General features: G+C 45.1%; 1 protein-coding gene across 2 annotated transcripts in view; it reads right to left on the bottom strand.

Annotated features, from left to right (window-relative positions):
- Positions 1–25,167, bottom strand: part of LOC140211180 (aminoacylase-1B-like) — a 66,348-nt gene that overhangs the window by 14,433 nt on the left and 26,748 nt on the right. For both annotated transcript variants that reach the window (XM_072280735.1, XM_072280733.1), the window contains 2 exons: positions 8,808–8,881; positions 8,132–8,181 (listed from right to left, as the gene is read on the bottom strand). In XM_072280735.1, coding sequence (XP_072136836.1) covers positions 8,132–8,181; positions 8,808–8,881 — 124 coding nt within the window. The remainder of the gene's footprint in view (positions 1–8,131; positions 8,182–8,807; positions 8,882–25,167) is intronic.

Below are 25,167 nucleotides of genomic sequence, written 5' to 3'. Positions count from 1 at the left end.
ATGAAGTCCAGACTGATGTTAACTGCATCATCTACACCTCTGCTGGCTCTGTAGGTGAACTGCTGCTGATGTAGAAAATCTGTGAGAAATGGATTTGAAAAATGATATGACCAGCCTTTCAAAAAGTCTTCATTACGATTGATGTGAGTGCATCTCGCCTATTGTCACTGAGCACAGTAATCTTAGATACCTTTAGGAATGAATAATATCAGGTTGTTTGAGCCGTGCATAGTTTAAGATACTGATAGGGAATGTTTATAGACTGTAGACAGTTGGTTAGCACAGTGTTTAAGGCTGGCAGGGGAGAGAGAGTCAGGGCCAGCGCCCTGCTTGATATTTTGCTTCCTGAACAGCTTCCACACCTCCTCTGCCTTAACAACAAAGGTGAGGGGTGCTGGCAGTGGTATGGCTGAACAGGTCTTTGATGTGTGATCTGTGAGTCACATCTGCAGTTGAACTCACTTAGGGAGGAGGGGGTCACCAGGGCTGGGGGGGCCTTCTTTATGTAGGTAGTGTTGGTCTTTCCAGACTGAAGAACACTGGCTTTCCAGTTTGACTGAACAATGGAATTCGGCAGCTCTGAGTGGTTTCTCCAGCATGTACATAGAACATAGAAATCTACAGCACACTACAGGCCCTTCGGCCCATAATGTTGTGCTGACCATGTAACCTACTCTAGAAACTGCCTAGAATTTCCCTACCACATAGCCCTCTATTTTTCTAAGCTCCATGTACCTATCTAAGAATCTCTTAAAAGACCCTATTGTATCTGGCTCCACCACTGTCGCTGGCAGTGCATTCCACACACTCACCACTCTGTGTGGAAAACCTTACCCCTGACAACCCCTCGGTACTCATATCCAACCACCTTAAAACTATGCCCCCTTGTGTTAGCCATTTCAGCCTGGGAAAAAGCCTCTGGCTATCCACACAATTAATGCCTCTCATCATCTTATACATCTCTATCAGGTCACCTCTCATCCTCAGTCATTCCAAGGAGAAAAGGCCAAGTTCACTCAACCTATTCTCATAAAATACACCCTCCAATCCAGGCAACATCCTTGTAAATCTCCTCTGCACCCTCTATAGTATCCACATCCTTCCTGTAGTGACGTGACCAGAACTGAACACAATTCTCCAACAGGGGTCTGACCAGGGTGTACTTGCACTTTCTGAACTCCCCTTTACCTCCACTCCTGTAGGCCTCCTCCTCTTCAAACAAAGCTGTCCAAGCTCTGTGTTGAACCAGGGTTTATTATTGCTGAAGTGGGGATGCAAGCACCTTCAACAAAAGCTGATATAGGAGGTAACTGTTTCAGTGCTTTCATCAAAGGTGTCGGTACTAGTTCAATCAGTGGGATCAAAGCAGCCTCTTAGAATCTCTGTGGCTTTATCAGATAATATTTTACAAGTATTTATGGTACATGCCCTCTAATCCAGGCAAATTAAACAGGGCCCTTAGGGATTATAAAGAAGTTTGAAAAGAAGTCAGGAAGGGAATTCAGAAAACCCATGAAGAATCCTTGGCTCGGAGGGTTAAAGGGAATTCCATAGCATTCCACACCAACATTAAGTGCAAGAGGAAAATTATGGAGAAGGGGAACCACTGAGGGATAAAAGAGGGGGCCTGTAGTTGGAGGGGCAAGGTCCTAAATAAGTACTTGGCATCCAAGAAGGACCGGAGGGTAGTGATATCAGTGTGGAGGATGCCAATATGCTAGGGCTTTTGAGATGAAGGAAGAGGTAGCGTTGGGTCTCTTGAAAAACATTAAGGTAAATAATCTCCTACGGCCTGATGGGATATACTCCACACTATTGAGAGAGGCAAGGCTGTTGGGGCCGTGACCACACAGGTTTCCTCGGAGTTCCCTGGTTTCCTCCCACTCAGCGACACAAGCCCCAGATTGATAAAAACATTTCCTGGCTGACAATCAACACAGGTGCAAAGGATGTGCTTTTAGCCCACTGCTCTACTCTCTCTACACTCATGACTGTGTGGCTAAGTACAGTTCAACTGGCATGTATAAATTCACTGACGACACCACAGTTGTTGGACAAATCTCAGGTGGCGACAAGGAGGCATACAGGGGTGAGTTAGGTCGGCTGATTGAGCAGCGTGACAACTGCAGATGTCAGAGAGGAACTGATTGTGGACTTCAGGAAGGGGAACTCACACCAGTCTTTACAGAGGGGCCAGTGGTGGGACACAGACCACACACAGGCAAATGTACAGTTTAAATCTGGATAGATCTCTGGTGACTGCTCTGCCCAAGATCGCAAGAATTTGCAGAATTGTGACTTTGGCCCAGTCTATCACAGAAATCAGTCTGCCCTCCATCGAGTCTGCCTACACCTCCCACTGTCTTGGTAAAGCAGCTAAGGGCCCCTCCCACCCTGGTCATTCTCTAATTTCCCCTCCCGTCAGACAGAAGGTACAAAAGCTTGAAAGCACGAACCACCAGGCTCCCTGAGATGAACACTTGATCTCCAAGTATCTCTCACTTTGCACCATGCACTTCACTTGCCAGTAACTTTCTCTGTAAATTTCATACTACTGTACATTCTGCATTCTGTTATTGTTTCCCTGTTCACTGCTTCAGTGCTCTTTACATATGGAACAATCTGTCTGGATGGGAAGCAAACAAAAGCTTTTCACTGTATACTGGTACCTGTGACAGTAATAAACCAATTACCAAGTAAATTGGCACAGACTTGATGGGCTGATTCCTGTGCTTTACTGTTCTATGGTAACTTCTGGTCAAGATGGTGCCAGCAAACAATGATTCCTCATGTGACATCTTCCAGATAGAGAAAGTGAAATAATTGAAGAGATTGCTAAGTCTTCTGCTTGTTTTTTGTCTCGATTGTTTTACGAAGCCTGTGACATGCAGTTTGCAATTTGATCGAATAACCTGGGGCTCTGCTGTATCCAGAGAGGACCAAGAGCACAGACTGCCTCGTGGAGAAGACAGAGACGGGGTCCCGAAAAAAACTGAGAACAAGAGCTGCCTTGTATAGAAGACCAGAGGGTGCAGGGTAATGAACGACTCCATTTTGAAGTGTTGAGGAATACTGAAGCATCAAGGCGAACGCAGGGGAGGTCAGTAGTCGCTCTCCACGGAGGCCACGGGGTCAATGGTGGTCAGTAGCCAGGTCGGTGGCGTTTGGACCCGGCATGACAGTCACTCTTCACAGAATCTCTTACTACCTCTTCTTTCAGTTAGTCCTGACGAAGTGTCTCAGCCCAAAACGTCGACTGTACCTCTTCCTAGAGGTGCTGCCTGGCCTGCTGCGTTCACCAGCAACTTTTATGTGTGTTGTTTCACAGAAGAAATTAGTTTGAGCAGTCACTCTCTTCATATGCTGATTGGAGGATATTTTCAATATTCTGAGACTTATGTGATTATTGGACCGTACTTTATATTGGACTCATTCAGTTTCGGTGTTTTCTTTCTTGCTGCCGATTGGCGGGTGGGCAATATATTATCTTTTGAGAGAGGGAGGACTTGCTGATTTGGGGCTGGTGCTCTTGTCGGTGTTTCTCTGTGAGGGCGATCTGCTGGTGTTTGTGTGAGAGAGAGGGGGTTGGGGTTTGACACTATTGTCGCTGTTCTTTTCTGCGAGGGAGGGGGTTGCAGGTTTGATGTTATTGTCACTTTTTCTTGCAAGGGAGGGGTTGGAGGTTTGATGTTACTGTCGTTTTTTTTTTGCAAGCGAGGGGTTGGAGGTTTGGGTTTTGATGTTCCAGCTCCTATTTTCCGTGTGAGCGATCTGTTAGTTTTTTTGTGTTGGGGGGGGCGGGGTGTTGGTGTCTTTTATTTCAACAACTCACATGGTTTTTCTGTATTTCATGGCTATCTGGAGAAGAAGAATATCAGAGTTGAATTGTAATGCCTACCTTGACATTAAAATGAACCTTCGAACCTTTACATAGCATGCAAGCAATTGTAAGATTTTGTGTTACACACAGTGACTGGTCATTCTACCATGCTGTGCACAGTGTGGCATGGTAGTGTAGCAGGCATTGCAATCTCTTTACAGCACAAGCGTTCACCGATCAGGGTTCGATTCCTGTTACTGTCTGTAAGCCGTCAGTACATTCTCCCCGCGACCACATGGGTTTCTTCCGGTTTCCTCCCACATTCTAAAGACGTACCATTAGTAAGCACAAGAGATTCTACAGATGCTGGAAATCCAGAGCAACACACAGAGAATGCTGTCAGGCAGCACCTATGAAAATGAATAAACAGTTGCGACCCTTCATCAGGACTGGAAAGGTACGGCGGGGGCAGGGGGAGGAGGACAAGGTGACAGGTGAAGCCAGGTTGGTGGGAAAGGTAAAGGGTTGGAGAAGAAGGGATCTGATAGGAGAGGAGAAAGGACAATGGGAGAAAGGGAAGAAGGAGGGGCACGGGAGGAGGTGATGGGCAGATGAGGAGGCAAGAGGCCAGGGCAGGGAACAGAAGAGAGAAGGGGAACATGAAAAGAAAAAGAGGATAAAAATTACCAGAAGCAGAAATCGATGTTCTTGTCATCAGGTTGGAGGCTGCCTAGACGGAATATGAGGTGTTGCTCCTTCACCGAGAGAGTGGCCTCATCATGGCAGAACAGGAGGCCATGGACCAACATGTCGGTACAGGAATGGGGATAGGAATCAAAATGGGTGGCCACCGGGAAATTCTGCTTTTGGCAGACGGAGCGGAGGTGCTTGACAAAGAGATCCCCCGATTTACATCGAGTCTCATCAGCGTAGAGGAGGCCACATCAGGAGCATCGGACACAGTAGACAACCCCTACAGATTCAAAGGTGAAGTGTTGCCTCACCTGGAAGGACTGTTTGCAGGTGAGAGAGAAGGTGATGGGCAGGTGTAGCATTTCTCTCACTTGCAGGGACATGAGCCAGGAGGGAAATTAGTGGGGAGGGACAAACAAGCAAGGGAATCACGGAGGGAGTGATGCCTGCAGAAAGCAGAATGGAGAGTAAAAATGTGTCTGGTGGCAGGATCCCGATGAAGATGGCGGAAGTTGTGGAGAATGCTGTGTTGGATGCAGAGGCTCATGAGGTGGTAGGTAAGGACACGAGGAACTCTATCTCTGTTAAGGCAGTGGAAAGATGGAGTGAAGGTGGATGTTCGGGAAATGGAGGAGATGCTGGTGAAGGCAGCATCAATGGTGGAGGAAGGGAAACTCCATCCTTTGAAGAAGAACATCTCTGATGTTCTGGAAAGGAAAGCCTCATCCTGGTTTCTGATGCAATAGGGAAAAGGGACTGAGAAAAGGGAACAGCATTTTTACAGTTATCAGGGTGTGAAGAGATAATCAAGGTTGCCGTGGGGATCGGTAGGTTTATAAAAGATGTCAGTAGACAGTTTGTCACCAGAGATGGAGACAGAGAGCTCAAGAAAGGAGAGAGAGGAATCTGAAATTGTCCAAATGAACTTAAGGGCAGGTAGAAATTGAAGGCAGAGTTGATGAAATTGATGAGCTCAGGATGGGTGCACGAAGCAGCACCAATGCAGTCATTAATGTCGCGGAGGAACAGTTGGAGGCATTACCAGGGAAGGCTGGAAACATGATCTGTTCTGCACAGCCAACGAAAAGGCGGGCATAGCTGGGCCCCATGCAGGTGCCCATGGCTACCCTGTGAGCAGGGTTAGTGAGTTGTGGCCGCGTTATGTTGGTGCCAAAAACATGGCAACATTGGCAGCCTGTCCCAGCACAGCCTTAGGTTGTGTTAGTCACTGATGCAAAAACAAGACATTTCACAGTTAGCTTTGATATATGTGTGCTAAATCAAGCTAAACTTTAAGTATTCTAAACTCTTGGTGAACCAAGTGGCTTACTTTCACAGATTATGAAAGACAATTAACAATCACTTGGACACCAGGAAATCTGCAGATGCTGGAAATTCAAGCAACACACACACACAAAATGTTGGTGGAACGCAGCAGGCCAGACAGCATCTCTAGGAAGAGGTACAGTCGACGTTTCGAGCCGAGACCCTTTGTCAGGACTAACTGAAAGAAGAGCTAGTAAGAGATTTGAAAGTGGAAGGGGGAGGGGAAGATCTGAAATGATAGGAGAAGACAGGAGGGGGAAGGATGAGGCTAAGAGCTGGAAAGTTGATTGGCAAAAGGGATACAGAGCTGGAGAAGGGAGAGGATCATGGGACGGGAAGCCTAGGAAGAAAGAAAGGGGGAGGGGAGCACCAGAGGAAGATGGAGAACAGGCAAGGAGTTATTGTAAGAGGGACAGAGAGCGAAAAAAGATGAGAGGAAAAGAAGGGGGGGAATAATAAATAAATAGATAGATAAATAAGGGATGGGGTAAGAAGGGGAGGAGGGGCATTAACGGAAGTTAGAGAAATCAGTGTTCATGCCATCAGGTTGGAGGCTACCCAGACAGAATATAAGGTGTTGCTACACCTGTCCTTACACTTCCTCCCTCACCACCATTCAGGACCCCAGACAGTCCTTCCAGGTGAGGCGACACTTCACCTGTGAGTCGGCTGCTGTGATATATTGCGTCTGGTGCTCCCGGTGCAGCCTTCTATATATTGGCGAGACCCGACGCAGGCTGGGAGACCGTTACTCTGAACACCGACGCTCTGTCCACCACAGAAAGCAGGATCTCCCAGTGGCCACACATTTTAATTCCACGTCCCATTCCCATTCTGAAACGTCTATCCACGGCCTCCTCTACTGTCAAGATGAAGCCACACTCAGGTTGGAGGAACAACACCTTATATTCCGTCTGGGTAGCCTCCAACCTGATGGCATGAACATTGATTTCTCAAACTTCCATTAATGCCACTCCTCCCCTTTGTACCCCATCCCTTATTTATTTATTTATCCCCCTTTTTTTTTTCCTCTCATTTTTTTCCTCTCTCTGTCCCTCTCACAATCACTCCTTGCCTGCTCTCCAACTTCCTCTGGTGCTCCCCTCCCCCTTTCTTTCTCCCTAGGCTTCCCGTCCCATGATTCTATCCCTTCTCCAGCTCTGTATCCCTTTTGCCAATCAACTTCCCAGCTCTTAGCTTCATCCCTCCCCGTCCTGTCTTCTCCTATCATTTCAGATCTCCCCCTCCCCCTCCCACTTTCAAATCTCTTACTATCTCTTCTTTCAGTTAGTCCCAACGAAGGGTCTCCACCCGAAACGTTGACTGTACTTCTTCCTACAGATGCTACCTGGCCTGCTGCGTTCCACCAGCATTTTGTGTGTGTTGCTTAACAATCACTTGGGAGTACTTTAAAGAATTAAAACATAAACATCCCCCCTTCCATTCAACCCTGTCCCTATCCCCCACCCCTACCCAATGGCCTGAAGCAGTTCCACGAGGGTAGCCCATCCATGAAGGGTCTCGTCTTGAGACGTTGACTCATTATTCCTCTCCATGGATGCTGACTGGCCTGCTGTGTTCCTCCAGCATTTTGTGTGTTTTACTCTGGATTTCCAGCATCTGCAGAATCTCATATCCATTTTTAAACGTGCTGTTTGTTTTCAGACCTCCTTCCTATCTCCTCCATCCCATCAGTTCTAGACTCTTCACACTCTTTAATTTTCCCGCAATTGAAAGCTGTGCCCCAAGTTCTTTGTTGTCTAATTATTCCTTAAAACCTGTAACCTCTTGACTGTGCTTTTGGTCACTGTCTCTCTGCGTAGCTCAGTGTCAGCTAGGTTGCAGGGTCTCAGCCTAAATGTCAACTGGTTATTCCTCTTCATGATGCTACATGACCTGCTGAGTTCCTCCAGCATTTTGTGTGTGTTACTCTGGAATTCCAGCATCTGCAAAACCTCTTGTGTTTGTTTTAGTGTCAGTTTGTTCCTTGAAAGAGATCCCCCATTAATTTATCTCCAAGATCCTTAACAAGAGTCTACTTTTGTGGCTTAATAGCCAGCCAAGTCCCAGAATAACCCACCACTCACCTTGAAACATATCTGACGTTACCAAGATAAGCAGATACTTTGCAATTTACCATCTCCCAAAAGATGACACACTCACCCCTACACAAGCATGCCAGTCATGTCGATGCAGTGTCTGGGGTGAATGGCCAGAAGGAGATATATTTTGTTCTGGATAAAAAGCAGTATTTGTCCCAAACTAAACAGAGAATAAGACACAGAGCCTCACCTCTTCTTCTCTTTCTCCCTGAAGTCCAAGAATGAATTGAGAACTCGACGCTTCAATGTTTAAAAAAAAGGAAAGAATTAATATTAATACTTGCTTAAGTACGTTCAGCTACCCAACATGGTATCTTCATGAAATCCATGCCCTCCACATCTCTAGCACGTCTCCTTAACCCTTGGAATCATATTTCCAGATGCCCAATACTAATATTTGGTCCACACCCCACTGAATCTGGAGACTCTCACCTCCCAATCCGTGAACTCACCAATTTCTTCCCCTTGATGTTGCCTTGGTGATCCTCGCGCATCCTCACTACAACATTTCATCTCTCCTTTATCCCCATAAGCTACCCCAACTTCACCCTTACCAACAACCCGCACTGCAACACTAACTTTGTCCTCACAGAAGGACGTGAAGGAATGGGCACCGAGACAACAAATGGATGGTCATAGATAGTCTAAAGATCTGTAAGGGTTCAGAGGTGAGAGGACAGACCAGGAAGGGATGAAGGAAATGAGGAGGGGAGGACTTGAGAGGAACAGAAGGTTATAAAATTGAAAAGGATTTGGCTACAGGGATGAAAGTGTCTTCCAAAGGGGGGTTTTAAGCAGGTAGAAATGGAGGTGTCTCTGAAGGTACAGAGAGGTCTGGAGACCTTGTGCTTTAATGCGACACTTACCAACTTTTCTCCTGCTGTGTTCTCGATGAAGCGAGACCCATGTCCTGGACTACCTGGACACCTCACTGTTACCCCTGAGCAGAGCAAACACAAGATGGAGCAGATTAACAATTGCCAGAGTTCAGTTCTCCTTTGCTTGCACCTTATCTTTCAGGTTTCCAGCTCAGTCACAATGCATTATCTCTGGCAGCTGATCACCTAATCCAGATACTGTACCTGTACTCTTTTCCATAGATGCTGTCTGGCCTGCTGAGTTCCTCCAGCATTTCAAGTGTGTTGCTTTGGATTTCCATCATCTGCAGACTTTCTAGTGTTTGTGGACCTAACCCAGATATCTAGATACCATATCAGGACAAACATGAAGATCCAGATTACAGCTCTCCCTCATCACCTTCCATCCAGTGCACGGTACAACTTCTGCTGTAGCAAGCCGAAGTGTTTGCCACACGGGTGTGTTTGAGGGTTTGTGTAGAGGAATGTCCGTAGATCAAAGTACAGAGGAGGCACAAGACACTGTAGATGTTGTAAAATGAAGCAACAAATAAGGAGGTGGAAGACCTCATCAGGTCAGGCAGCATCTGTGTGGGGAGGGAATGGGCAGTCAACATGTTGGGTCAAGACATTTCATCTGGGCTGAAGGAGAAACAACAGGTAGCTAGTGATAAAGCCTAGCACCCCACCTCACTTGGATGCACCTAATACCTGCCATCTTCTGCTCCTCCTCTTCCCTTCACTGATTTATACCTCTCAGTGCTGATGAAGGAGCTTGACCCGAAGTGTCAACTCTCCAATTCCTTGCACAGATGCTCCCTGACCTGTTGATTGCTCCACTTCCCTGATGATTGCTACAGATCGAAATACCCTCCATGTTTATCGGAATACCCTCCCCGTTTACGGAAGATGTAGATCAGAATACTGTACATTTACAGATGATGCAGATCGGAATACCCTCCCCATTTACGGAAGATACAAATTGTAATACCCTCCACATTTACAGAAGATGCAGATCTGAAAACCGTCCATATTTATGGAAGATGCTTCCTGATCTGCTGAATATTTCTAACATTTTCTCCTGTAGAAGGCAGAATAGTACAGCACAGAAATAGGCTATTCAACCCACAATGTTGTGCTAAAATAATTAAATTAGTAGTCAAGTACAGTCATAGAAAAGTATCGCACAGAAACAGACCCTTCAGCCGAGCTCATCCGTGCTAAACCATTTAAACTGTCTACTCCCACTGACCTGCATCGGGACCTCAGCCCTCCATAACCCTACCATCTCCGTACCAATCCAAACTTCTCTTAAACATTGAAATCGAGTTCACATGCACCACTTGCACTGGAAGCTTGTTCCACACTCTCAAGATGGCCTGAGTGAAGAGGTTTCCCTTTATGCTCCCCTTAAACTTTTCACCTTTCACCCTTAACCCATGATCTCTGGTTGTAGTCCCACCCAACCACAGCAGAAAAACCCTGCCTGTATTTACCCTATCATCATTACCCTATCATCCCTTCATAATTTTGTACATCTCAATCAAATCTCCCCTCAATCTTTGACGTCCCAAAGGATAAAGTCTTAATCTATTCAAGCTTTCCTGATAACCCAGGTTCTCAAGTCCCACTAACATCCTTGCAAATTTCCTCAGAACTCCTTCAACTCTTTCTTGTAGGAAGGTGACCAAAACTGCACACAATATCAAAATTAGGCCTCACCAATGTCTTATACAACTTCAATATAACATCCCATCTCCTGTACTCGGTACCTTGATTTATGAAGGCCAATGAACCAGAGGAACTGCACCCCAGGGTTCTGAAAAAGGTAGTGTTAGAGATTGTGGTGGCATTAGAAATGCTCTTTCAAAAATCACTGGATTCTGGCATAGTGCCAGAGGACTGGAAAATTGCAAACATTACTCCACACTTTAAGAAAGGAGGAAGGCAACAGAAAGGAAATTATAGACCAGTTAGCCTGACCTCAGTGATTGGGAAGATATTAGAGTCAATTGTTAAAAATGAGGTAATGGAGTACTTGATGACACAGGACAAGATCGTACAAAGTCAACATGATCTCCTTCAGGGAAAATCCTGCCTGACGAACCTGTTGGAATTCTTTGAGGACATTACAAGTAGGATGGATAAAGGGGATGAAGTGGATGTTGTATATTTGGATTTTCAGAAGGCCTTTGACAAGGTGACACACATGAGGCAGCTTATCAAGTTAAGAGCCCATGGCATTGCAGGAAAGTTACTACCATGGTTAGAGCGTTGGCTCATTGGCAGGAGGCAGTGAGTGGGAATAAAAGAATACTTTTCTGGTTGCAAACACGAGGAAACCTGAAGATGCTGAAAATTCAAGCAACACACACAAAATGCTGGTGAACGCAGCAGGCCAGGCAGCATCTCTAGGAAGAGGTACAGTCAACGTTTCGGGCCGAGACCCTTTGTCAGACTAACTGAAAGAAGAGATAGTAAGAGATTTGAAAGTGGAAGGGGGAGGGGAAGATCCGAAATGATAGAAGAAGACAGGAGGGGAAGGGATGGAGCTAAGAACTGGAAAGTTGATTGGCTGGAGAAGGGAGAGGATCATAACTTTCACCCTGCCCTCAAGTTTACCTGGTCCATTTCTGACACCTCCCTCCCTTTTCTTGATCTTTCTGCCTCTATCTCTGGAGACAGCTTATCTACTGATGTCTACTATAAGTCTACAGACTCTCACAGCTACCTGGACTATTCCTCTTCCCACTCTGTCTCTTGCAAAAATGCCATCCCCTTCTCGCAATTCCTCCATCTCCGCCACATCTGCTCTCAGGATGAGGCTTTTCATTCCAAGACGATGGAGATGTCCTCCTTTTTTTAAAGAAAGGGGCTTCCTTTCCTCCACCATCAACTCTGCTCTCAAAAGCATCTCTCCCATTTCACGCACATCTGCTCTCACCCCATCCTCCCACCACCTCACTAGGATTAGGGTTCCCCTTGTACTCACCTACCACCCCACCAGCCTCCGAGTCCAACATATAATTCTCCGTAACTTCTGCCACCTCCTACGGGATCCCACCACTAAGCACATCTTCCCCTCCTCCACTCTTTCTGCTTTCCGCAGGGATCGCTCCCTACGCGACTCCCTTGTCCATTCGTCCCCGCCTCCCTTCCCACCGTTCTCCCTCCCGGCACTTATCCTTGTAAGCAGAACAAGTGCTACACACGTCCTTACACTTCCTCCCTTACCACCATTCAAGGCCTCAGACAGCCCTTCCAGGTGAGGCGACACTTCACCTCTGAGTTAGCTGGGGTGATATACTGCATCCGGTACTCCCGATGCAGCCTTCTATATATTGACGAGACCCGACGCAGGCAGGGAGACCATTTCGCTGAACACCTACGCTCTGTCTGCCAGAGAAAGCAGGATCTCCCAGTGGCCACACATTTTAATTCCACGTCCCATTCCCATTCTGATATGTCTATCCATGGCCTCCTCTACTGTCAAGATGAAGCCACACTCAGGTTGAAGGAACAACACCTTATATTCCTTCTGGGTAGCCTCCAACCTGATGGCATGAACATCGACTTCTCTAACTTCCATTAATGCTCCACCTCCCCTTCGCACCCCATCCCTCATTTATTTATTTATTATCATTGTTACTTTTTTTTCCTCTCTTTTTTCCCTCTTTTTTCTCCCTCTGTCCCTCTCACTATAACTCCTTGCCCATCCTCTGGGTTTTCTCCCCCCCCCCACCCCCTTTCTAGGCCTCCTGTCCCATGATCTTCCCCCTTGTCCAGCCTTGTATCACTTTTGCCAATCAACTTTCCAACTCTTAGCTCCACCCCTCCTCTGCTGTCTTCTCCTATCATTTCAGATCTCCCCCTCCCCCTCTCAAATCTCTTACTATCTCTTCTCCCAGTTAGTCTTGATGAAGGATCTCAGCCCGAAACGTCAACTGTACCTCTTCCCATAGATGCTGCCTGGCCTGCTGTGTTCACCAGCATTTTTTGTGTGTGTTCCTTTTCTGGTTGGCTGCCAATGACCAGTGGTGTCGGACCACTTCTTTTTATGCTGTATATCAATAATTTAGATGATGGAATAGATGGCTTTGTTGCCAGGTTTGCAGATCATACAAAGATTGGTAGAGGGGAAAGTAATATTGAGGAAACAGGTTAGAAGCAGAAGGACTTAGACAGATTAGGAGAATGGGCAAGGAAGTGGCAAATGAAATACAATGCATAGTCATGCATTTTGGTAGATTTTCTAAACAGAGAGAAAATCCAGGAATCTGAGATGCAGAGGAACTTGGGAGTTCTTGTGCAGAACACCCTGAAAGTTAACATACAGGTTGAGTCAGTGGTGAGAAAGGTAAATGCCATGTTAGCATTCATTTCAAGAGATCTAGAATACAAGAGCAAGGATGTGATGCTGAGGCTTTATAAGGTACTGGTGAGGCCTCACCTTGAGTATTGTGAACAGTTTTGGGCTCCTTATCTAAGAAAGGATGTGTGGGCATTGGAAAGGGTTCAGGGGAGGTCCACAAGGATGATTCCAGAAATAAGAGGGTTATCATATGAGGAATGTTTGATGGCTCCGGGTCTGTACTCACTGCAATTCCAAAGGATGAAGGGGGATACTATAGAAACCTTTTGAATGTTGAAAGGCCTAGACAGAGTAGACTTGGAAAGGATGTTTCCCATGGTGGGAGAGTCTACGACAAAAGGGCACAGCCTCAGGATAGAGAGACACCCTTTCAAAACAGAGATGCAGAGAAATTTCTTCAGCCAAAGGGTGGTGAATTTGTGGAATTTGTTGCCACATGCAGCTGTGGAGGCCAGGTCGTTGGGTGTATTTAAGGCAGAGCTTGATAGGTTATTGATTGGACATGGCATCAAAGGTTACTGGGAGAAGGCTGGGAACTGGGGTTGAGGAGATGATAGAAAAAAAGGGTCAGCCATGATTGAATGGCAGAGCAGACTCAATGGGCCAAATGGCCTAATTCTGCTCCTATGTCTTATGGTTTTATGTGTCAAAAGCTTTCTTTAAGACCCTATCTACCTGTGATGGCACTTTCAGTGAATTATGGACCTGTATTCCCAGATCCCTTTGCTCTACTGCACTTCTCAGTGCCCTACCGTTCACTGTGTAAGACCTACCCTGGCTGGTCTAACTGAAGTGCAACACCTCAAATTTGTCAGCATTAAATTCCAGTTTCCATTTTTCTAGCTGGTCCAGATCCCACTGCAAACTCTGATAGTTTTCCTCACTGTCCACTACACCCCTAACCGTGATGCCATCTGCAAATTTGTTGATCCAGTTAGCCATATTATCATCCAGATTGTTGACAAAGATGACAAACAACAAACGCTAGGTTATCCGTGAAACTCCTTTGAACCCTCTCCAATGGACCCAGCACTCCACTAGTCAAAAGTGTCCAGCCAGAGAGGCAACCATTACTACCACTCTCTGGATTCGCCCACAAAGTCAATCCCGAACCCAATTTACTACCTCATCTTAAATGCCAAGTGACTGAACCTTCTTGACCAATCTCCCATGTGGGACCCTGTCAAATGCTTTGCTAAAGTTCATGTAGACAACATCCACTTTCTTGCCTTCATTAACTTTCCTGCTAACATCCTGAAAAAACTCTATACCATCTACCACACATGAAGCCATCCTGATCATCCCTAATCAGTCCATTTCTATCCAAATACTTACATAATCAATCCCTCAGAATGCTTTGAGAGGTTGGTTATGACTACACTGAACTCCTGCCTCAGCAAGGACCTGGACCCACTGCAACTTGCCTATTGCCACGATAGGTCAACGGCAGACACAATCTCAATGGCTCTCCACACAGCTTTAGACTACCTAGACAATACAAACATCTACATAAGGATGCTTTCATCGACTATAGCTCAGCATTTAATACCATTATTCCCACAATCCTAATTGAAAAAGTTGAAAAACCTAGGCCTCTGTACCTCCCTCTGCAATTGGATCCTCAACTTCCTAAACGGAAGACCACAATCTGTGTGGATTGGCGATAACACATCCTCCTCGCTGATGATCAACACTGGCACTCTTCAGGGGTGTGTGCTTACCCCACTGCTCTACTCTCTCTATACATGACTGTGTGGCTAGGCATAGCTCAAATACCATCTACAAATTTGCTGACGATACAACCATTGTTGGTAGAATCTCAGGTGGTGACGAGAGGGCGTACAGGAGTGAGATATGCCAACTAGTGGAATGGTGCCACAGCAACAACCTGGCACTCAATGTCAGTAAGACGAAAGAGCTGTCTGTGGACTTCAGGAAGGGTAAGACGAAGGAACACATACCAACCCTCACAGAGGGATCAGAAGTGGAGAGAGTGAGCAGCTTCAAGTTCCTCGGTGTCAAGATCTCTGAGGATCTAACCTGGTCCCAACATATCGATGTAGTTATAAAGAAGGCAAGACAGCGGCTATACTTTATTAGGAGTTTGAAGAGATTTGGCATGTCAACAAATACACTCAAAAACTTCTATAGTTGTACCGTGGAGAGCATTCTGACAGGCTGCATCACTGTCTGGTATGGAGAGGCTACTGCACAGGACCGAAAGAAGCTGCAGAAGTAATATATAGTATTTCTGTTTTTGCACATGTTTTAAATCTGTTCAATATATATATAATTGATTTACTTCTTTATTTATCATTATGTTTTATTTTATTTATTATTTTTTCTTTCTCTGCTAGATTATGTATTGCATTGAACTGTTGCTGCTAAGTTAACAAATTTCACATCACATGTCGGTGATAATAAACCTGATTCTGATTCTTTCCCACTACTGATAACAGGGTCACCGTCCTATAACTTGGTTTATTTTTTAGAGTCTCTCTTAAACCGCAGAACAATATTGGCTGTCTCCAGTCCTCTGGTACCTCATCTGTTGCTAACGATGAATACACCTATTAGGCCCTGGCAGTTTCTGCACTTCCCTACCACAGGGTCCAAGGCAACACCTTGTCAGTCCCTGGGGATTTATCCACCCTAATCGAGACAGCAAACACTTCCTCCTCTGTAATCCGTACAGGGTCCGTGAATTCGATGCCGCTTTACCTCACTTCTATAGACTCTGTATCCATCTCCTGAGTAAATACAGATGCAAAGAATTCACTTCAGATCTCCTCCATCTCTTTTTGCTCCAGGCATGGATTACCACTCTGATCTTCCAGAGGATCAATGTTGTCCCTTGTAATCCTTGTGCTTTTAACATATCTGTAAAATCCCTTAGGATTCTCCTTCATCTTGTCTGCACTTTAGTAGAAGAAACAAAAGGGTAGACAATTTTCTAAATGGAGAGAAAATTCAAAAATCTGTAGTGCGAAGGGACTTGGGAATCTTCATGCAGAATTCCCTGAAGGTTAGAAGGTGGTGAGGAAGGCAGATGTGATGCTAGCATTCATTTCAAGAGGACTAGAATATAAAAGCAAGGATGTAATGTTAAGGCTTTATAAGCACTGGAGAGGCCACACTTGGAGTATTGTGAGCAGGTTTGGGCCTCTATCTAAGAAAGGATGTGGTAATATTGGAGAGCGGTCAAAGGTGGCTCACAAAAATTATTCCAGAATTGAAATGCTTGTCATATGAGGAGCATTTGATGGCTCTGGGCCTCCACTCACTGGAATTCAGAAGAATGAGGGGTAACCTCATTGGAACTGATCAAATATTGAAGTGCCTCAATACTGTGGATATGGAGAGGATGGGGAGTCCTATGGTGGGGGAGTCTAAGACCAAAGGACACAGCCTCAGCTTAGAGGGGCGTCCTTTGACAACAGAGATGATGAGGAAGTTCTTTAGCTACAGAGTGGTGAGGCTGTAGAATTCATTGCCACAGGCAGCTGTGGAGGCCAAGACATTGGGATATTTAAGGCAGATGTTGATAGGTTTTTGATTATTTAGAGTATGAAGGCAAACTGGGAGAAGGCAGGAGATTGGGGTGAGAGGAAAAATGGATCAGCCATGCTGAAATGGCAGAGCAGACTCAATGGGCCCACTGCCTAATTCTACTCACATACTTTCTGGTCTTATGTCTGCTCAGGCAACTTCATGCCTTCTTTTAGCCCTCCTGATTCCTTTCTGATGTGTCCTCTTGCATTGCTTGTACTCCATAAGCACCTCATCTGTTCCTTTTTCTCTTAACCAGGGGCTCAATATCTCTTCAAAACCAAGGTTCCCTATACTTGTTTTCTTCACCTTTTATTCTGACAGGCACATGCAAGCTTTGTACTCTCAAAATTTCACTTTAGAAGGCTTTCCATTTACCAAGTACACCTTTGCCAGAAAACAGCCTGTCCCAATCTTCCCTCGCCAGATCCTTTCTGATAGCATTAAAATTGGCCTTTCTCCAATTTAGAATCTAGAATTCTGTCACCTGCCCTGTCTCATTCCCTAATATAGAACACAGAATAGAGAATAGTACAGCACAGTACAGGCCCTTTAGCCCACAATGTTGTGCCAACCATCAAACCCTGCCTCCCATATAACCCCCCACCTTAAGTTCCTCCATATACCTGTCTAGTAGTCTCTTAAATTTCACTAGTGTATCTGCCTCCACCACTGACTCAGGCAGTGCATTCCACGCACCAACCACTCTCTGAGTAAAAAACCTTCCTCTAATATCCCTCTTGAACTTCCCACCCCTTACCTTAAAGCCATGTCCCCTGGTATTGAGTAGTGGTGCCCTGGGGAAGAGGCACTGGCTATCCACTCTATCTATTCCTCTTAATATCTTGTACACCTCTATCGTGTTTTCTCTCATCCTCCTCTTCTCCAAAGAGTAAAGCCCTAGCTCCCTTCATCTCTGATCATAATCCATACTCTCTAAACCAGGCAGCATCCTGGTAAATCTCCTCTGTACCCTTTCCAATGCTTCCACATCCTTCCTATAGTGAGGCGACCAGAACTGGACACAGTACTCCAAGTGTAGTCTAACCAGAGTTTCATAGAGCTGCATCATTACATCGCGACTCTTAAACTCTATCCCTCGACTTATGAAAGCCAACACCCCATAAGCTTTCTTAACTACCCTATCCACCTGTGAGGCAACTTTCAGGGATTGATTGGGCTACAGACCAAAAGACACACATTTATAGTAATACTGCTCTTGCTCATATATACCTATGAAAAATATCCAAAGTCTTATCAACTTAAACTGCCTTTGCTAGTTTGATGTGAGCTGAGAAGAGGCCAGGGTTGCTAGGCAAAGCCTTCTAGCTGCACCCAAAAGTGGACACTGCAATAATCTGTGGGCCACTAGCCTGGGGAATTGCACAGAGACATCAACACAACAGAGAAGTCCATCAAACTGTCTATGGGAGAAAAGATGACTTCTGTCGTCCAAAAAAATAAATTAATAAATAAACAAACCAGCAGGAAAATGGAACAAATGCCTACGGTACCTGTATCTACTTACTTAATAAAGCCCCTGAGACATGATTTCTCTAAACCAGGGGAGTTTGAGCGATGGCTCAGACACTTTGAGAGATTTTGAGTGGCGAGCAATCTCACTCAGGCTTCAAAAGAGCATCAAGTAAGCACACTGATATACTGCATGGGTGACAAAGCAGGTGACATCATGGGTAAATTAGGACTGACAGATTCTCAGGAAAAGGAATACAAAACAGTGCAGGATAAACTCAAAGAAAATTTTACAGGAAAGCAAAACGTGATGTACTGTATGAGGGAAAATGAGGTTCAGTCAGAAAGACTACAGAAAGAGGTGACAGTAGAGCCCATCTCAAACAAAACAGCCAAGTGAAACAAACAGCAGGTAAAATGTCCAACTGCAGGGGATGCTGCAAGCCTCCATTCCACATCGAAGAATTCTGTCCAGCAAAAGAAGTGAAATGTCACCAATGCAACAGAGTCGGCTGTTATAAAAGCCAGTGTCACTCAAAAACAGTTCTTCGGGAGGTCAAAGAAGACCATGGTTCAGATGAGGAGAGAGTTTTCCTTGGTGTTCTAGATTCAGATAGACAAGGGTGGTGTACTACAGTTCAGCTGTAAAATGAGGCAGTGACATTCAAAGTGGACACTGGGGCAGATGTCACGGACATCCCCAAATGTCCATTCACAAAACTGGTGAAGGATACAGACATTACGCTGAACCCAACAAAGAAAGTGCTCGTGGGGCCAAGGAAACACAAGCTCAGTGTGAAAGGGACGTTTACTACTTCCATCCATCCATAAAAATGAAAAGCAGTTAAAAGAAGATGTTTATGTTATTCGGAATCTCTTCTCACCACTGCTGGGATGACGTGCCATTGAGAAGCTGAACCTCGCTGCAAGGTTGGATTTGCTGAACAATGTTCAGTGGCAGGAGAAGTCTCCAGAGTTGTTCACAGGCATGGGATACTGAAAGAAGAGCACCTTCTTCAGCTGAGGCCAGGAGTGACGCCCCACTCTCTGACTACAGCGAGGCATATACCCATCCTATTGATGAACAAAGTCAAAGCTGAACTTGAGAGAATGGAGGTATTTGACATCATAACTAGAGTGAATGAACCTAGTGACTGGTGTGTGGGCACTGTTCCTGTTCCCAGGCCAGATGGTACAGTGAGGATCCACTGATCTAACAAGACTGAATAATGCAGTGAGGTGGGAGAAGTTTATTCTGCCCTCTGTTGAGCACACATTGGGTATGCTGGGAAGTGGACAGAGCAGTGCAAACTGTGAAGGGTCTCCTACCGAAGGCAGAAGATCCCTACAAAGCACTGCTAGCTTATCACTCCATGCCTCTTACAAATGGCTACCGTCCATCAGAGATGTCAATGGGCCGGAGACTGAGATTAAGCCTACCTACATGTTCTTCCTTCCCTTCTCCAACCTCACTTACTGGACTGGGACAAAGTGAGAAATTTTGAGAGAACACAGCATGAGAAAAACAAGAACATGCATGATCTCAGACACAGAACAAAACCTCTGTCAAAGTTCAAAGTAAGTTTTATTATCAAAGTACACTGTATACAACCCTGAGATTTGCTCCCCTGTGGGCATAAGTAAATCTATAGAATATTAACTATTAAAGGATCAATGAAAGATTGGCTAGAGTACCAAAGAAAACAACCATAACTATAAATAAATAGTAATAATGAGAACATGAAATAAAAAGATAAAGACTCCTTAAAGTGATTGTGGGAACATCACAACGGATGGGTGAGTATAGTTATCCTCTTTGCTCAGGGGCCTATCGGTTGAGGGGTGGTAACGGTTCCTGAACCTGATGGTGTGAGTCCTGAGGCTCCTGTACCTTCTACCTGTTGGCAGCAGTGAAAAAAACGAGCATAGCCTGGGTGGTGAGGATCTTTGATGATAGACGTTGCCTTCCTGTGTCTCATGTCGATGTGCTCAATGGTTGGCAGCTGTTTTAATAAAAACCATTACAACCCTGGTGTAATACCTTTGCCGCTCGGGAGTGGTGAAGCTGTTTGGGTTTCAGGCTAACAATAGTCAGATTGTTTGTGATAAGAACATCACAAGGTGAAATCAAGCAGAAGAGGTATGCGCTCATGCGCGTTCAAAGTCCACGAAATGTAGAGGAAGAAATAGAGTGATCTGATCTTTGTGATGAGGACCACTTACCTGAGGTGGACACACCTGTTCAAGAGCCTCCGATTGCGTCACCTCTGATCTGGGCCGACATTTACGTGCCGGGCGGCACCTAATTATTTAGCTTGCTTATTTCGGCTTTTTTCTGGACTCTCTGACGGTGGTGTCTGAAAAGAGGATGCTGTCTAAGTTGCATGCCATCTTGGCCAATGTCTCCCATCCACTACATAGTGTACTGGTTGGGCACAGGAGTACATTCAGCCAGAGACTCATTCCACCGAGATGCAACACAGAGCGTCATAGGAAGTCATTCCTGCCTGTGGCCATCAAACTTTACAACTCCTCCCTTGGAGGGTCAGACACCCTGAGCCAATAGGCTGGTCCTGGACTTACTTCATAATTTACTGGCATAATTTACATATTACTATTTAACTATTTATGGTTCTATTACTATTTATTATTTATGGTGCAACTGTAACGAAAACCAATTTCCCCCGGGATCAATAAAGTATGACTATGACTTAAAGATGTGCTGGGTGCATTCTAGCTACCGCTGCACTGCTGCATTCTTTGCGGCAATGTATAGAGGTATATAAAATTATGATGGGTATAGATAGAGTGAATGCAAGCAGGCTTTTTCCACTGAGGCAAGGGGAGAAAAAAACCAGAGGACATGGGTTAAGGGTGAGGGGGGAAAAGTTTAAAGGGAACATTAGGGGGGGCTTCTTCACACAGAGAGTGGTGGGAGTATGGAATGAGCTGCCAGACGAGGTGGTAAATGCGGGTTCTTTTTTAACATTTAAGAATAAATTGGACAGATACATGGATGGGAGGTGTATGGAGGGATATGGTCCATGTGCAGGTCAGTGGGACTAGGCAGAAAATGGTTCGGCACAGCCAAGAAGGGCCAAAAGGCCTGTTTCTGTGCTGTAGTTTCTATGGTTCTATGGTATCAGTCCGCGGCCCAGAGGTTGGGAACCACTATTGACTTATCACTATATACATGCGAGAAAAATATGTGCTGTGTGTTTAATATTAAATTCATTAGATAAACCCTTTTAGAAACTAAATTGAGTATATTAGCCACTTATAGGTAACTTATAGTTGACTTATTACCTATATTCCAGTCGTGATTAACACCACCACCCCCTCCACCCCGGGTCGGCCAGTCCGCAAGAATATTGTCAATATTACACCGGTCCACGGTGCAAAAAAGGTTGGGGACCCCTGTTCTACTGTATTTCTTCATTTTCCTATGAATGCTTACAAGAAAATGAACCCCAGGATAGTATATGGTGACATCACTGTTTTTACCTTGCACCACCTCAATGCACTGTTGTAATAAAACGACGTGTGTGAAAGACAGGCAGAACATTTTCCCACTATATCACAGTACATGAGACAATAATGAAGCCATTTACAAATTTACCCTTAGTCTCTGCTGCCTCCCTAGACTCAGTTAAACACCTCTAAATAATTATTACACCAACACCTATGAATTCTGCTCCCACGGATGCTGCTGGTCATGCAGCACATTCTATGTTCCATGCAATGGTGGGACCGTGCTGAGCAGAACTGTCTTCCAACCAGATGATCAGGTAGGGCAGCACAGGTTGAGCTACTGGCTCACAATGCCAGAAACCCAGGTCCAAGCCTGAGCACAGATGCTCTCTCTTTGGAGGCGGCATGCTCTCCCTATTTCTCCCCACATGCAGGTTAGTTGGTTAACTGGCCCCTGGTGTGTAGGTCAGTGGTGGGGGGAACTGATGAGAATGCAGGGAGAAGAATAAAATGATATTAATGTAGGACTAGTGTAAAATAGTTAATGCTTGGCAGAGATGCGATGTAGCAAAGGGCCTATTTCTAATCCATAGCTCTCTGTGACACATTGTTCACCTGACACACTGTGACAGTGTATGGGAGAGTTGTGTGTCTCCTCGTTCTAGGTATTCCCACCAGCAGAAACATCACTCCCACCCTTCTCATGAAGTTCCTTCCCAGGCCAGTAATCCAGATATGGTCTGAGTAATGTCCAATGTGTTTACAGCAAGACATCTCCTTATATAACCCTGCTCCTCTGCACTAAGGTCAACATTTCATTTGCTTTCCAAATGACTTGCTGCTTGTGCTTAATAATCTTGTTTTCCTCGTATGGAGACTCTTGAGTTCTTCCTGAACACCAGTGTCCATTAATTTCTTATCTGCTGTTTCTGTTGATGTAGACAGCTCTTAAAAACAAATTTTAGCTACAAAATGGGATAAATGTAAGACATTACAGGATACAGAATTTCCCCACACACACTGTTACAGTCATATCAGCTGAACAGTGATTAACGTGGCTGGATTGAGGCATATTACAAAGAAGGAAGTGGATAGTTGATTGCCAAGCATACTTGGTGGCCCAAAAGCCTATTTATGTGCTCTTTCTATCACTGAGTCTTGGTACCTGTTAAGGTACCAAGGGAGGAGGATCTGAAGAGAGAATTTAGGGAGCTCGGTATAAAGCTGAAAAGCAGGGCTGCCAGGGTAGTGATCTCTGGATTGCTGTCTGTGAGGGTAAGAATAGGATGATTTGGCAGATGGAATTGGTGCAGGTGGCAGGGCTTCAGATTCCTGGGATCTCTTCTGGGGAAGGTATGACCTGTTCAAAAGGGATGGGTTACACCTGATCCCAAGAAGGACCAATACCCTTGCTGGTGGGTTTGCTAGAGCTATTGGAGAGGGTTTAAACTAAACTGGCAGAGGGATGGGAACTGGAATGATAGGGCTGAGGATGGGACAGTCAATGCAGTGTGTAGTGAGACTGAGAGGAAGGACAGGCAGATGACAGGGCAAAATTGCAATCAGTGGGATGAGTTGCAATGTAACGTGGGGACAAAATCTTAAAGTGTGTTGAGTACAGGACTGAAGGTGTTATATTTAAATGCACACAGTATAAAGAATAAAGTAGATAACCTTGTAGCACAGTGAGAGATTGGAATGATGTTGGGGTATCTTCGAGCTGTGGCTGAAAGAAGATCATAGTAAGAAGATCATAGTTGGGAGTTTAACATCCAAGGCTGCACATTATTGAAAGGACAGGCAGGCGAGGCAGTGAGGCAGAAAGGACAGGCAGGCATGACTCTAAAATCAAATCTTCTGAAAGAGATGACATAGGATTTGGAAGATGTAGAATCCTTGTGGGCAGAGTAAAGAAACTGCAAGGACTCTAGAAAGACTCTGAATGAAGTTATATAGAAAACTTGGAACAGTAGCCAGGATGTGGGCTACAAATTACAACGGGAGATAGAGAAGTTATGTCAAAAGGGCAATGTTACAACAGTCATGGGGGATTTCAGATTAGGAAAATCAGGTTAATGTTTGATCCCAAGAGATAGAATTTGTAGAATGGTTACATGATGGCTTTTTAGAGAAGCTTGTGGTTGAGCCCACTAGGGGGAAGGCAATTCTGGATTGGGTGGTGTGATTTGAATAGGTAACTTAAGGTAAAGGAACCCTTAAGAGGCAGTGATCATAATATGATAGACCTTAGCAGCAATTTGAGAGGGAGAAACTAAAGTCAGATGTATCAGTACTACAGTGAAGTAAAGGAATTAAAGGTATGAGAGAGGAGCTGACCAACGTAGATTGGAAAGGGACACTAGCAGGGATGACATCAGAACAGCAATCCCAAAGAAAACCATAAGACCATTAGACATAGAAGCAGAATTAGGCCATTCAGCCCATCGAGTCAGCTCCACCATTCCATCATGGCTGATCCTGGATTCCACTCAACCCCATACACTTGCCATAACCTTTGATGTCCTAACCAATCAGGAAACTATCAATTTTCTTTTTAAATATACCCTTGGACTTGGCCTCCACAGCTGTCTGTGGCACAGCATTGCACCGATTCACTACTCTCTGGCTAAAAAAATCCCTCCTTACCTCTGTACTAAAAGGTCACCCCTCAAGTTTGAGGATATGCCCTCTAGTTCTGGATAACCCCACCATAGGAAACATCCTCTCCACATCCACCCTATCCAGTCCTTTCAATATTCGGTAGGTTTCAATGGGATCTCCCCACATTCTAAATTCCAGTGAGTAAAGGCCCAAAGCTGCCAAACGCTCCTTATATGTTAACTCCTTCATTCCTGGAATCATCCTCATGAACCTTCTCTGGACTCTCTCCAATGACAATACATCCTTTCTGAGATATGGGGCCCAGAACTGTTGATAATACTTCAAGTGCAACCTGACTAGTGTCTTATAAAGGCTCAACGTTAGCTCGTTTTTATATTCTACTCTCCTTGACATAAATGCCAACATAGCATTTGCCTTCTTTACCACAGACTCAACCTGTAAGTTAACCTTCTGAGTCTTGCACGAGGATTCCTAAGCCTCTCTGTACCTCTGATATTTGAACCTTCTCCCCAATTTAGATAATAGTCCACACCATTGTTCCTTTTACCAAAATGCATTGCATTCCCCAACACTGTATTTCATCTGCCAATCTTTTGCCCATTCTTCCAACTTGTCTAAATCCTGCTGCAATCGCATTGATTCCTCAGCATTACCTACCCCTCCACGTATCTTTGTAACATCCACAAACTTTGCCACAAAGCCATTAATTCGATTATCCAAATCATTGACAAACAATGTGAAAAGTAGCGGTCCCAATACTGACCCCTAAGAAACACCACTTGTCACTGGCAACCAACCAGAAAAGGCCCCTTTTATTCCCACTTGCTGCCTCCTGCCCGTCAGCCATTCCTCTATCCATGCCAGTATCTTTCCTGTAATGCT

This window comes from Mobula birostris, chromosome 16 (genome assembly GCF_030028105.1).
Source record: "Mobula birostris isolate sMobBir1 chromosome 16, sMobBir1.hap1, whole genome shotgun sequence".
Taxonomy (NCBI): domain Eukaryota; kingdom Metazoa; phylum Chordata; class Chondrichthyes; order Myliobatiformes; family Myliobatidae; genus Mobula; species Mobula birostris.
Note: the sequence above shows the minus strand (reverse complement) of the source record. Positions and strands in the feature narration are given on the sequence as shown.